We start from the raw sequence: 15,864 nt of genomic DNA, 5'->3' as shown, positions 1-15,864 counted from the left end.
AAAAAAAGTAAATATACTTATATAATATCGTTATTATTCATAGTTGTTATTCTTTTTACGGTTTTTAATTTTTATAGGGTTTAATGAGTATGGTTTATTGTGACTGGGCTTATATTTAACACAGAAAACGATCTGAAAGCAAAAACTTTATTTTTTTGCATCGAGGAAATTATATTTAAGAGGGAAGCAAGCAGTTAGGTAAAATTAGGTTCGTGCTAAATAAAGAGTGAGTGAATGTGTGAGTGCGCGAGTATCAGTCAAGTTCATAAAGTTGTTTAATTATGATACGAGTTATCACAACGTAATTGTAGGTGTGGGATATGTTTCTCTTGCAGAAGTGAAGGTCTGACATTAATTAAACAGTGTCACCAATAACGATAAGATATGCAGAACGATAGATAAAACTTCTCTGGCAATACAGAAAGAGGTATACAAAGGAAAACAAAGCGTATATTTATTAAAAATCCTATTTAGAAATGGATTTTGTAAAAATATTTTTTATTTTCTCTTATCTTTGCTACACTTTAACAGCAGGTATGAAGTTTCGTCTTTTATTTTTAATAAAATTAGATAGAAATTAGTAATTTTGTAATACATAAAGTAAATTTCAAATCAAAATTTATAACTAAACTGTTTTTTTATCCTGTCTGAATATTTAAAAAATAAAGTGCTTTATGAAAACAATTGTTTTTATTAAAATAAGCTTTTAAAATATACATAAAAAAATATATGGAAACTTTTAAAAAAACACTTAATAATACGAAGTAAGTTTATTTAATTTATGTACAGGATTAAAAACTGATACAAAAAAATGTGTGGTACTTCTTTTCTTCTTTTTGTGTATCTTTTACGGAAAAGATATTTTGGTAGACTATAGAAATTTGCAATAAATCATATTTCCAAATTTATTTTAATAGTAATATTAAGAGAATATATATATATATATTTTAATAAGTGACTCATTTTACGTGCTATTTCGTGCATAAGTTATTATTTGTTTTCTTTATATCGTAGTATATTTTACAGGTTATTTTATTTTTAATTAATTCAACTTGTATAGTAAAAAAAAAAGAAAAAGGAAAAATATTCTAAATATTCTAAAACTTTTACGTAATACATAAAATTACATTACGCAGTTAAAATTATTTTTAACTACTGACAGTTTTATTTTCTTTACTAATAACAGAGTGTTTTTTAGTACTGTCATTAATATTTTAATATCTGTTGATAGAAAAAATATAATTTGTCTTATGTTGTTATTTCTTAAATAGGGTCAACGGTCATAGACGAGTTAATATGCCGCCTTCCAGTATGAATACAAAGCAAAGGAATTATAAATAAGTGGATATATGATAGTTCAGTTTCAATGTCATTAATGATTTCATATTAGACTGGCGTAAAAAAACCCTTAAAAATCTTTGTCTTTAGAAAAAATTGGAAAACAATGGGCATAAAAATATATAATGAAAACAACATGAAAATATTCTATCCTTAACTTACTTAGTACAATGTATATGAATACGTACCAAATGCTTTTATTCTGATCTTTAACTTATCTTGTCGCTTGTTTAAATCTCAGAAACAATATGTTATTAATTATTAGATAATCTGAAACCCTGAGAAAATTTCTGTACAAATAAATTTTTTCTGTTGGGGGATGTGAATAAGTAAATATTCACGATAATGGAGATTTCACGAGATTTATATATATATATATATATATATATATATATATATTTTAGCTTTTATGATGAAAGTTCAAATTATAAATCAGTAATGCAAATTTTGTGTGCGCAGTAGCTGAAAACATTTTGTATTTGCCTAGTTATAATACTACAGTTACAATTAAAATCTCAATGTAATACACGATATAATAAAATAGTGTAGGAAATACTACACTATAAAACAAATATAATAATAATATATAGTGTAGGAAATAGTAAATATTTCCTACAGTAATATATAGTAAATATAGTAGTAAATAGTGTAGTGTAGTAAATATTTCGACGATTGTTTAGCTAATAAAACGATAAACCATGATACATCATCTAATTTTACATTTCTACAATTTTGGTTTTTCATGATGATAAATCTCAAAACACTTATAAAAAGCAAAAAAATCGGGCTTTAAGAAAAGTTATTGCTGTTAAAATTAAATCATTATTCACAGGCTAAATTTCATTTATTAATCCTATTTCTTGACTACAGGTATTTACCAAGTAAAACCCCAACGTTGCTGATCTAGGTTTTAAATAATTATTAGCTTAGCATCTCAAGTCGTTATGTCTGAATTAGTTTAGAAATTAAGCATCCGGCTCTTAAAATATGCACATAAAGTTTTACTTCTGATTCTGACTTTCGTTGAACGTAATTGAGGCAACAGGCAAATTAAACTTCTATACCGGTTTTGACGCTACATAATAGCTCTTTGGCAGTTTTCAGACTTACAGAAATTTTTAGAAGTCGTGATCTGCCTCTTTCCTCGTTATATGGGTTATATTACTACATAATAAAAAAAATTTAACTTTTGAATACACATGTATTAATTGAACTAATCTAATTTTTTGTAGGACATAATGAAGTGGAAAAATATACCGCAGGCATTGAAAACTTCCCTTCTCAGGTAAGTTATTTTTTAAAATAATAATTATAAAATAATAATTGTTGGATCATATTGTTGGTTTTAAACGGTGTAATTTAACATAGAGCATGAAGTTGTACATACCCGTGATTTATGGTTGTAGCCTTACATTTTAGATCTAAATTTTATAGGCTCTGGTTATCGAGATATGGTAAGCTGTAAGATTTTACTGGCCGATTATTGAATGTTGGAATAATTAAATATCGAGTGATTTAAACGAAGTAGAACATTTTTTGTGCTTTATAGGTCGGAAAATTTTAAATTATAAATTTTATGCCAAACAGTACCTGGTACTTCTTGAGATCTATTTCTATTGAATAATTTTTTTTTATGATTACATCCAGTAAAACAAAAGTTTTAAACGGATATCACTTGAGATAGAGTGCTTTGTCGATTATTGTAGAAAAATGAGCTTCAAAAATGTATCTTATTACACGTTTAAATGAAAAGCGTTTAAATACAAGTAAATCAAATAAAAACGTTTAAAAAACTCTATTGAGTCATAAAATTAACAATTTTATTATTTTGCTTCAAATAATTAATATCATAATATCTGCTATAACTTAATATTATACAAATGTTAAAAAACGCACTGATTTTCAGATTACAACGTACAACATACGTTTAATTAACGAGTAGACCCTACGCACAAGCATGAAGTTTAAACTCACTCACCACTGTGACTCACTGCATAAGCTCTTATAGAAGTAACAAAAAAAAATCAACATAACCTCAAACTGAAGTTATGTTGTCGTCATTAAATTAAACTTACTAAAGAAACGACTCAAACAATCTTCATCAAATTTTCACAGGCACAACTTCAGGTACACTTCTATCGATATCTAAATTTTCATGAAATTGATTCAGTTATTTTGAAATTTTCGTGCCACAAATTCTTTACATAGGCTTATATATAAATATAAGGAAATTACATTTTAAATTAATGAGATTTTCGTACTTCACATACCTCAAAACGTAAAGAAAATTTCATTTCAACCCTAATACCACCGTAAGACCGAAGGTAGCCGTACGTTTTTCTAAGAAGTCGGTAAAAAGTAATTACCGAAAAACTGTTTTCACCATATTTTTAATCAGCTGAATTGCAAGTATACTGACGGGAAATTTTGATAATGTCCAACAAATCCATGGATGGCTGGTAGAATTTTAAAGACATATGTCATGAAAAGTAACGCAAAAACAATTTCTATGTAAGATAAAAGGTGCTATAATATCAACGATTCCTGTCTAAAAGTTCATTTTTCTGGATGCCGCATATAATCTACTGAGTATTATTACTTTGCGTCAGCAACAATATTGTTCATATAAATACAAAATTTATTTTGTATTTAATATTTAATATTTAATATTTATTTTTGCTATTTAATATTTGCTATTTAATACAAAATTAACTTCATTTAAAAATTCGCCTGAATAAAGAAAATTTATATTTAATTCAATTCCAACTATCGGTTTTCCACCAAACCGTTTTCAGCCTTCCGACAGCTTTGTTGGGAAGTATAGTTTAATCACATACTTTTTACAATGACTGTGTTTAATCATCACACCCGTAAATCATTACAAGTTATTATTTCATTCATTCAGAAAAAATACAAGACGAATATTTTAATAATGGACTAATGAATTCGTTACCGAGTAACAAGCCGTATCTGGTAAATTTTATGATCACTTTTTAAAAATATTTACCGCATCTAAACTCATTAAAAAGTTCTTGTTTTTTATCAAGTAATACATGCATACATATAATATATATAATCATAAAAATAAACCGGTGCGTGACGGATATTGGTATTCATTGTATGATCTTTAATGTGTCAACAGACTCAGCCAAAAATTGAATATAATTAGATATCAATTTGTTGTTGCTAGATCAATAAAAACTGTTTGAATACGTGATGTACGAGACAGTATTAAACTGTCGATAATATATCCTACATTTTTATACTTCTTAATATCTTGAGGTCCTACAAGTCTAACATGTATTGTAGGAGGATTTTCTTAGATTTTTAAAAATAAATCAAAAACTTCTACAAAACTTTCAAAATCCTGAGTTTTATTTGTTACTTTATCGTATTATTCTTTAATCTCTAAATTAAATATATTTTATTTTACTGAAGTATTATCAGGAGACTATCAATAAGTATTATTTTAATCTATATCAGGCTTGACGAGAAAAATTTTCAACCTCTACCTTCCTGATAGGGGTAGGTTTTGCTCGATTTAAAATATAAACATTTCATAAATTTAAAAAAAAGGTTGTCTTTTGAGAATCTAATCTTGATATAGAATAATCCATATAAAAACACGGGTTGAATTTTTACTAAATCTCTTTATTTAAGGGTGTAACGAATCATTCTAGTTTGTTTGTTTTTAAAATGGAATACCAATCAGTAAATACCTATAAATAAGGTAGCAATGATAAATTATTATTTAATAATTTATCATTTAAATAAATAAAGAAATCTCTAAATTTATCATTTAGAGAAGTTAAAATATAAAAATTTACAAGATTATGAGAAAAAAACTGCTGTATTGTTGTCATTTTTTAGTGTACTTAATTTTTTTCTCTTTTATTCTATAATTTTTAATTCAAATATTAGTTATGATGAATTAAATAAATCTTTAAAATTTAACATTGCTAACCGTAATACTTATTGTATTTATTTTATAATAAGATCAGTATAATCACCGAAAGACATTTATTTCCTTTACAATAACGTTATATTAGATTCTCCCTAAAACTGATTGATTTGATTTTATTTTGGATATCTACGCTTGTTTAAAGAATTTTGTTAATATTGACATCAGATTTTTTCATAAACCAGTTGAAGATTAGGTTTATTAGATAAATTAATGAAAGAGAAAAAGATGTGTTAAAGATATTAAATATACATAGCCGATTAGATTCAGAGAATTTATTCAAATAATAAATTAAGAAATTTTGTTGTTGCTATTTTATATCCAGGTTATAGTTGAAATTGACAGAAAACCTGTCTGTGGAGGTGCTATTATTGGTGATAACTGGATTTTGACGGCGAAGTCATGCATACAGTAAGTAAGACTCTAGCTACTACAGATTTGTTTTAATGAGAAAAAGCATAATTTTACATTTTACCCAAAATGATATTATTAACATTTGAAATTTTGTTATTTTGGAATATTAAAAAAAAAATCACTCAAATACTCGTATTGAAATAAAATTATAATAAAAATTATTCACATGTTTACAAAATAACGAAGACAGTCAATTTTTTTTTGTTTAAGGTGGATATAAAAGAAAAATTAATTCTTAAACACAGTAGTTGCAGGAATACATAACGCCGAACATCTGGCAAAATATATTTCTCTTTATTTAATACCGGTAGCTAATCTCAGTTTTCTACATTCAATTTCTGTTTAATTGTTTGCAAGAAGAAAACCACTGTATTCAATTTAGGTTAGACTGATGTAGCTTGAAATGAATTTAACGTATATGGATTTTTACAATTCTTCATCTAGAAATTGATTTATATTTTTGCTGGATCTGTTTGTTTCATTTTTCTTTTTTCCTATTGGCTTAGTCCTTTTTTGCTTATTCATAGTACATTATATATTCTCCTTAAATTCACTACCGCTGATAAAAAAAGTTGAAGTTATCAAAATGATAAAATATATCATCAATTATTAACTAATGATGCCTTAAAAATATACCGACAGGAAGGATTTTATCGTTCTCAGCAGCAACAATATGAAGTATATATAACATCAAAAAAGTGATTATTTTTTAGGAAAATGTCATTGTTACTCTATGGGTAGTTTTTACGAGATATTAGAGTGGTTATTAACATGCCATAATACAAAAACTTCCACAAAATATAATATAATTTTTTTGCAGTTCATGTTATATGGATTAAAAAAAGCAATAAAGGATTAATTTTGTCATATAACTTGGTCACAGATTTGATCCAGGATTCAGATTTGAGGATGCAAATAATTAAACATAATCTATGATCCAATTTATTTTGTGTTAGAAGAAAGAACAGCATCAAACTGTTACAAATGTGGTAATTTTTTAATTTGATGCCATTTATTTTAGATTGGACTAATGAAAGCGTCCCAAAAAATGGATTTAGGCACCAGTACCATATTTATACATTTATATATCCTAAAAAAGTAACCATCCAGTTATTTTTTAAAATAATAATAAAGCAGTAAATTTTTTAAAAAAGTAATAAAAAAAATACTTTTAGTTCTAAGTTCAAGATCAAATTTCTCATAGTGTCAGCAGATTAAGATTAAAGGAACTAGTAACTTCTACGGTAGCTTCAGTATTCGGATAGGGATGCTGTCTTCTACATTATCTTGCTGTTTTGAGTGTTTACTGGGTCTTTTTTCTTGAAATTCCATTACCTTTGACTTGAAATTGGCAAGACTAAGATATCCTTTTACGTGAGTAGTTTGCTATCTTCACATCCCCCAGATTTTTTTGAACCAGATTGCTTTCAATATCAGAATAATTATCGCTCACTTTGTTGTAATATGTTTTAGTCTTTTGACGTAGAAAAAGTTTTGTTGTTTTATGTTTATTTCACGTTGTTTTCGGTTGGTTACAGGTTCGTTTTATACTATTTTATGTTGTTTTATACAATGATAAAACTATGGAGTAGATTGCTTGTAAAGCAGGGTTCGGTGCATTCAACTAGTATTCCGAAGATAGACGAAGATTATCGAACACAACCTATTGTTTTTATAAGTTATGATGGACTAACGGTGATTAAGAAAACATACATTCTCGCACAAAATATTTATCGATCTTAGCATACTTTTTTATCAGAATACCAGTCTCTCTTTATTTTTGTTCGGATTAATTTTTCATTATTTATCGGATGGAAGATCATCTTTATAATTACATGATCTCCGTCTTTATCAGATAAACGACTACTAAGATCAACAATGTATACATAACTGTATTTTAATTTGTGATAAACAACTTCGTAATAAATGTCGTTTACCAACCATAACATCTACTCGCTTAGTTAGCTCCATAATACACACACGACGACGACAACAATGTTAACACTTCAAAGTCCACTCGTAATGATATAATTTACAACGTATTTTAAGGCTTTTTAACTAAATGCTGTCAGTTATGAACGACCTTGAACAAGTTTATCAAGTAATTCTAAGAAACATCTGCACACACCCTATTTCACTGTCTGTTATCAGTTATGAACAATCTTGATCATTTCCGTACAAGTAATTCTAAAAAAACGCCAGCACACATCTTTAACAAACTTAATTTTAAATCTTCAGCGATACCATCGTCTTTCATACTGTAATAAGTTAGCTTCATCGGATGATGTCTTACAACTTTAATTTCGTCTTCGGTAAATCTGTTTGTATGTCTTCTTGGTAAATGTAGCTGAAAGCAATACGATTCGTTCTCCGAAGAGTCAGACTCGTATATGTTGACACAAATGCGAACTTCATTGTATTATGTAAATAACTCTCTTACATACAACAATATGTAGTCTAGCCAGACTAGTTACTTTTTTCGCTTTAAATATTATTTATTTAATTCTACCACTCATCTGTGATGACAAACGTCATAGCAGATGAATACAACAGCTGGTGTGCTACCAACCTTTGAAATATTGAAGTAAAAAATTAATATTTAAAGCGAAAAAAATAATTAGGTTGGCAAGTTTGTGTGATTTCAAATCTCCCGGTCCGGTCCAACAGGACGAGGGAAAATGAAAATTCCTACAGGGAGAAAAGGAAAATTCCAAGATGGAGGCTTTGACACTAGCGCTCCTAGCGGTGACAAGGGTGTACTAGGGCGGCAGTATGGCTTCTTCCCCAATACTTGAGGATAAACAACATAAAGGCGTGCGGTAACATGCGGCCCATCAAGCTATTCTATGCGGCCCAATCGCAAAGTTATGAATTAAGTTTGTAAAAATCTTAAATTAGCGATAGCCGTCTGTTGTTGATGGGTAAACAGAAAGGAAGTCACTTGGCTGCTTGTACAGAACTGGAGGGAAGAAACTTTCTTCGCCAGTTTTCTAGTAACAATAAAAAGTGCAGTATTTGTACTTTAAAAATTTATTTATTTCCTGAAAATATACCTATTTCAGTGTGCAACAAGTTTTTGTTTTTGTTTTATGTTATTAATATTTATTTATTATTATTTCAGAAAGAATATATTAAACATTTCTTTGACAAGTGTTATGTTAAAAATAGAACTTTAATTTAACAATCCACAGTGACTTAAAAAAAACAAACTAACGGTTTCTGAGGAAAATAGAGGATATAAAGGCAAATCTGATTAGGAATATTTTGTATATAAATAAAAAAGTAACAGCAACGTGTTTGAGTTGTCGGGAAACTATCATTTTAAAAAAGCATAATATTTATCGTTATTATAATACGAAATAAAAATCGTTAAATGACACTTTTACTCGCGGGTATGAAATGAGGCGGGAAAAATTAACTTTCTTCAAAAATTTTGCAAAGACAACAAAGCTTATCGTCAATGGTGATCTCACAAGTAGTGATATGAGAGTCGTGTGAAATTTGTTATATTTTTGACAAAAATATGAAACAATTTACAACAGACGCAGAGATTGTGAAGGAAAGTTTTATAAATGCTTCCAGCATATTATTTCATATAAATTAGGAATAATATTAGAAATTAACTCTCAGATTCTACCTGCGTTAGACTAGACGAATTGAACAAATCGCAAAACATATTTCTGATCAAATCATAGGAAATTTGAAAAATTGTAAACATTTTAGCTTGGCTATTGAATCAAGCACAGACATCTCAGAATCACACGATCCATCTTTATCAGATATTATACTCAACAAAATTTAATTCAGGAAGATTCTTAAAAATTTTATCCGAAAGATAATCAAACCAGAGGTAGTGATGTTCTAAAAAATATTAGTATATTTCTGAAGAAAAATAATATTGAAATAAAAAATTGTTTTCAGTATGCACTGATGCATACTTTTCAGTAGTTGTCCTGAAAATGATGTTGTTTTTCTATTAAAAAAAATTAACAAATCTTTAATCGCTTTACTGTTTAATTCACCAAGAAAATTCGGCAACACATATTACTTATTAAAGGAGTAGATGTCTTGAAGAAAATTGTCATCAACGTAGTAAATTATATTCGAGCCAAAGAATTAAACCACAGGAAATTTTAAAATTTGTTGGAAGAAATTTTCTGTAATTATGGTGATATACTTTGACATATTTCGGTACAATGGCTAAGCAGAGAAAAATGTGTGAATCGGTCTTTTCTTTACGTCATGAAATTATTTTATTCTTACAAGAAAAAAACAATAATGTTTACAACGAGGTCTCACTTTGGACAGATATCTTTCATGGAGGGCGCATATAACACAGCTAGTAATTAAGTGTCAGAAAGCCCTAAATGTCATCAAGTGTCTGTCAAATTTGAATTGGGGCTCTGATAAAAATGTATTATTGAGACTTTACAAAACATTGGTCCAATCTAGAACAGAATACGGATCAGTAGCGTATGGCTCCGCCAAAAAGTTTCATCTTAAGAAACTCGACGTGATCTATAATAAAGGAATCAGGCTTGCTACAGGAGCTTTTCGTACCAGTCCGATGGACAGAATATTGTCTACAAAAGGGAAACAATCCTGCTAAGATATGCAGCTTATGTCTTGGCTTCCCCAAGGCATATCAATTTTGTTTCCTTTTATAAACACAGTTTGGCTGAACAGTATTGGAATAGACACCCTTTTTCTAGACCAGTTGGAAAAAGGAAATAGATCTGTGAAAGCTATTGTATTAAATGCCAGAAGTTCTTCTGGTTTCCAGAAGAGAGGCCCCGCCGTGGTTGATGTCTACGGTGGAGGGCCAAATAGAATTGAAGAAGATAGAACAGGGATTACCTAACGTTTGTATTTCAATTCCTTTTTGATGATTGATTGCAGAATTTAAAAATTGCACCCATGTATTCACTGGTGGGTCGCAGACAGAGAATGGCGTCGGAAGCTAATTAGTGGACATGACAAATCCCACTTTGGGGGCTTATCTGCAATAGCCAGTGTTTACACAGTAAAGTTATATGCAATTTAGCAAGCTCTTCGTTACATATCGCATTACAACGAAGAGAGAGTGCTTCTCTGCTCCGATTCCTTAGGTGCAATCACTGCTTTAAGGAATGGCTTCACACATGATGCATTTGTTCAGGACATATTGGTAGCATTTAAAAATCTTAAAGATAACTGCAAACAATGCATCTTGATATGGACACCTGGCCACGTCGGTATTCCCGGTAATAAAGCAGCCAAACAAGCGGCAAAAAGGAAAAAAGTCATCGTTCCATTCATTAGTTTGACTAGATGATCTTTAAAACTGCAGTAAACAGGCCATAAGAAAGGAATGGATAAGGAGGTGGGGTGCGCTCACTACGAGTCTTAATTGCATTAACAATACCCCACTTCTTAGTAACACAAAAAACAGTTTAACTCTTCGAGAACAAGTAGCCCTTACATGACTTCGAATCGGTCACACCAGACTTACTTCGACCTATATGCTAGCAGCAGAACAATATGTGACCAATATGTAAAAACTGTGACACAAATCTTACAGTGAAACACATAATAAAAGAGTGCACGTTTTAAGAATGCAGAATTAGGATTAATTTAACCGGGAAATTCGCTCACGATTAATCATATATTGAGAAAAGATAAAAGAAAATGATCCAGTTTCACGGAGGATGCAGTTTGTTGGAGCGAATATGATTCATTCATTATCATAAATAATTCGTCGAAAACAATTTAATTCTGTTTGTGTCTTAACTGTGAATTTTACTTTCTCCAGTTTTAATTTTTTGTAGTTGAAGAATTATTCAAGGAAGTGCTTTAACAGTTGCGGTCTCTTTGCACCCGCTTTGATAATTTAACGACATTTCTTCAGAAATGGATAACAAATTTTAAGTGCCCCTATACACCCTTCATGTAATGTTTATACATAAATCATGTAATGTTTATCTGGGTTATTTTTGTTTTGTGACAAGTGTGTTTTTCCTGATGATCTGTTTGACAAGGCTGGCATTTGACGTAGTCACTTTCGTGGGAGAGGGAGAGTTTTTAGTTTGTGACAAGCGCTAATGACCATATTAGTCGACGCCCACTATTTTCTTGAAAAAAAAAATAGTTAATAATAACAGTTCAAAAATAATATAGATAATTTATAGTCAATAATTGTTTTTCTCTATTTTGCAAATTTTTCATCTTAATAAATAGAAAAAAAAATCATTATTCACTGTCTAGATGTTATTACATTTATTCCACAATTTTGTGTAGTATTAACAATGGGAAATTATGAATTTTAGTAGTAATATGTATTAAGGATTTCAAAAAACGTCAAAAATGTTTGTATTTATTAATCTCGTAATATGATTTGGCCTCAGAATTGTTATTTCTATCGTTCTAGAGTGAGATATTTTATTTACTTTCATTCCGTTACTACCGCTACAAAAATATGAGTAAAATCAAATAATGATAAAGTCAATTGGCTTGCAAACAACACTGTTCGGATGTTATTTTACAACACGTACTGAGCTCTCTAGAAAATCGTTACACTGGTTTTAAATGCTTATTAAAAATATTATTTGGTAAAGGTGTATAGAATAAAGTTTCTATATGTTAACTAATAATATCTCCTGACGTTGGACATATACGTATTATATTATATGCTCAACAAATCTCGAAAGACGTATTAGTCGATCTGCATATCCAATAGTGTTTTATTATTGCAACCGTTAACTAGAGCGAATTTTGTACAAATTTCCTTTTTTTAGAACGGTGTAAAGCAGATATTGTTAAATTATTTATTATAAAATTAGTTTAAAAAAATAAAAATAAAAGTATATCTATTTTTGTTTATAATTAAAAATTATTACATTTTCCAATTGTTTTTTTAGGTTAAAGTTAAAAAATATTTGTTTTAAGAAATATTTTTTTTTTTCAGAAAAGGTATTTATTTATTTTTTTTAAAAGGAATCTAAAACATGTTATCTACAAATTTTATAGATATAATTTTAAAAATATTAAAATATTATAAAGATATTTTTTAAATTTTATAAAGATAATATGTTCATTAGGGAATGAATGTATATATTGTTTCTTTCCAAATTTTAAAAAGCCCTGATCATTTGGATTAATATATGTGAAGTTCTATTATAGAAAGAACTGAATGTATTTTTTTTCAAAATAAAAATACTAGTATTTATTACTTTAATTATTAGCAAACTACAAATTTATTTTTGATATTACAAACTCCCCACTCAATTACCGTTTTTCGATACATATTACATTCGTTTACTAGGCATAATTACATTTTATTAAATAAAACCCACTTGGTAACAGAATGCAGAACCCTGTTCTGTTCACACTAAATGGATATAGTTTTATAGTAGGGTAATGAAATTACTTTTAAATAGAAATAATTTTTATAATTTATATTAATTACTTACTATTAATTTTATTATATTATTAATTATTATTTATTTATATTAATTTATTATTAATTTACTATTATTATTTATTATTAATACTTTTTGTTACATTTAATTTGCTACATTTAGCTTGCATTACGATGCGCAAGCGTTCCCGAAAGAAAAAAAAATTCAAAATGAAATGCTTAATAAATTTTGTAATTTTGGGTTACGCCGTGCAAGCCTATAGCCTGTTTATAAGAAGGATCAACTGCCATGGCACCCTGGCGCGACTGATATACTGCTCAACGGCGGTTCTGGTCGCCCCGAGGGTGCTTAAACAAACTATAAATGAGACTCGTAGAAGAAAGAAAGACAGATATGGTATTGATAAGCTGAAATTTTAATTTTATGGTCTTTTGAGAACCTATCTCAAATTTTAATATTGGGGCCCTTTACACCCCATAAGTGTTTTTTTGTCCTTGTCTTTTATGTCTTAATGTTTATTGTGAAGTTTGTGTTTTTAAATAAAATGTAAGGGCCCTTTACACCCTTACATATATGACGATCCTGATGGAGATAATAATTTCTTTTAAAGAATGTGACGAGGGCTAATGACCTTAGCAATCGATGCCCGTAAAAATTCAGTTAAAAAAAAAAAAAAAAAAACTTTGTAAAAATAAACATTTCATCAAAAAAGTAATTACATAGATATTAAAATTTTTTTTAAATAAGTTGGCCGCCATTTTTAAATTTTTGAAGGTAACTTTTTCAAAGTTTTTATTTTGAAGAATAAGACACTGGTGTTAGATTTTAGAAATTTATTTAAATTAGGTTGTTACCCGTACCTGAAAAATATTTCTTTGTTGATGAAAATCACAAAATGGCATCCAGAAGGAAAACATAGCCTAATCATATTCATTAGTTTCTAATGAAAAATAGGAGTTATGTTTTATGAACTTTTTTCCCATTTTGGTATTCTGAATCAATACTTGAAGTTTGGCGAATACGTCCCGGACTACACTGTATGTCAAACTAGAAAAACGAGATGATTTTCTTTGAGATTAATTCTTTTAGTGAATATTGGCTTTATCCATTGTTTTGAAGTGAAACTATAACTATAAAAATTAATTTATAACAGGAAATGTGACAAGTAAAATCGTTTCAAAATCTTACTGCCAAGAATCCAATACTTCCAACCCTATATGCTTTTTCTCTTCTGGCATTAGTCAGTTTTTCAAATTATTATATAATCAGATCTGCATTTATATATATATATATATATATATATAAATATATATGTGTGTGTGTGTGCGTGTGTGTGTGTGTGTGCGCGCGCGCGCGCGTGTATTCATTTTTTTTTTCAATTGAGTAACCCTTTGAGCATGTGATATTTTTTACTTTGGTTACGTATAATTTAATGGTATAACCTATTTTCATAGAAGATAGAAGTTGGCAGATTAATCTTTTAATTTTTTTGTTTTCTGATATAGAAATGTAACAGACGTTAGTAAAGTGAAAATTCGTGCCGGCACCTCAGAACTTGGCATTGGAGGAGCCTTTCATTACGTTTCGAAGGTCGTTGTTTACAACTTTACAAGTTCATTTTTTACCAAAGACGATGCAGATATTGGTTTAATCAAGGTAATTTCCCCATGCTTAAATTTATTTTTTAATAGCTTAGTTTTTGTTTGATTTCCTTTTAGGCGTATCATACACCTAGAATTTGAAGTCGATTAAATATTGTGTTGTATGATAAAAAGTTCAGAGAATTGAAATTGTAAAATAGATAAAGCATAGAATACACTAATTTGAGAGCTGAACTCATAGTCTAATATAAGTTCCTCCTTAGATTGTATAGTATACTCTTTAAAGTTGTAAGGTAATTGAAAAGTTTATAAATAGAAAATGTAAGGGCAGTAGAATCTCTAAACGGATGTGATTTTTATATCCATCGAGGTGGTTTTTATGATTGCTAGCCCTCAAAAAATCAGTTTTAAGAGCACTTCAAAAGCAGTAATTATGGTAATAAATTTTGACGTTTAGATTTATTTTCACGGCAGAAGAAAACTAAACATAGTGAAAATTACGGAAGATGAATGAATAAAATATTATTTTTTGCATTCTGAAATTTTCTATATGAGGATTTATGTGTATGCATTTTTAGAGTAACGGAACCGAGATCTCGCAGCAGCAAACAGTGTTAAAAAGTGTCCATGATTGTTATTAAATGCCTTATATGTCATGTAATAAAAACCAACTGTTTGTATTATAATCATATAATTTCCGATACGATATTATATGCAGTATAATACTGCATATATGCAGAATAATATATATGTATCAAGTCGATTTAAAATGTAAGGTTAACAACGTGTCTCTGATAAATATATTACCAATTAACAGTGTAATGAATTTTATTACAACTTTTAGTAAAAAATTGTTAAGAAATATAATATTTAACTAATTAAAATATTAATAAACGTACTTTTATCAGTATTGAGATTTTTAACGTTGAATAATCATTAATGTGTTTTTGGAATTATTTTTAAAAAAATTTTTTGTGTTTGTATATTTTCATATATTTTAGTTGTTTTCTTTTTGTCTTTTAAGTTGGTTTATTTATTGCTACATCATAATACGTTTACGTCCTGTCGGTATTTTGTATTCTATAATATTATGTGTTTTTTTCGTAGCTGGTTTAAAATCACGATGTCATTTAGGGCACTAAAACATATTTCA

General features: G+C 28.5%; 1 protein-coding gene across 1 annotated transcript in view; it reads left to right on the top strand.

Moving 5' to 3' along the window:
• Positions 1 to 286: 286 nt before the first annotated feature.
• Positions 287 to 15,864, top strand: part of LOC142329378 (trypsin-5-like) — a 29,416-nt gene continuing 13,838 nt past the window's right edge. Inside the window, exons 1-4 of the mRNA XM_075373927.1 lie at positions 287 to 534; positions 2,571 to 2,623; positions 5,625 to 5,710; positions 14,616 to 14,766. Coding sequence (XP_075230042.1) covers positions 477 to 534; positions 2,571 to 2,623; positions 5,625 to 5,710; positions 14,616 to 14,766 — 348 coding nt within the window. The 5' untranslated portion in view covers positions 287 to 476. The remainder of the gene's footprint in view (positions 535 to 2,570; positions 2,624 to 5,624; positions 5,711 to 14,615; positions 14,767 to 15,864) is intronic.

Source organism: Lycorma delicatula, chromosome 1, assembly GCF_047948215.1.
Source record: "Lycorma delicatula isolate Av1 chromosome 1, ASM4794821v1, whole genome shotgun sequence".
Taxonomy (NCBI): domain Eukaryota; kingdom Metazoa; phylum Arthropoda; class Insecta; order Hemiptera; family Fulgoridae; genus Lycorma; species Lycorma delicatula.
This window is presented reverse-complemented; position numbering and strand designations above follow the sequence as displayed.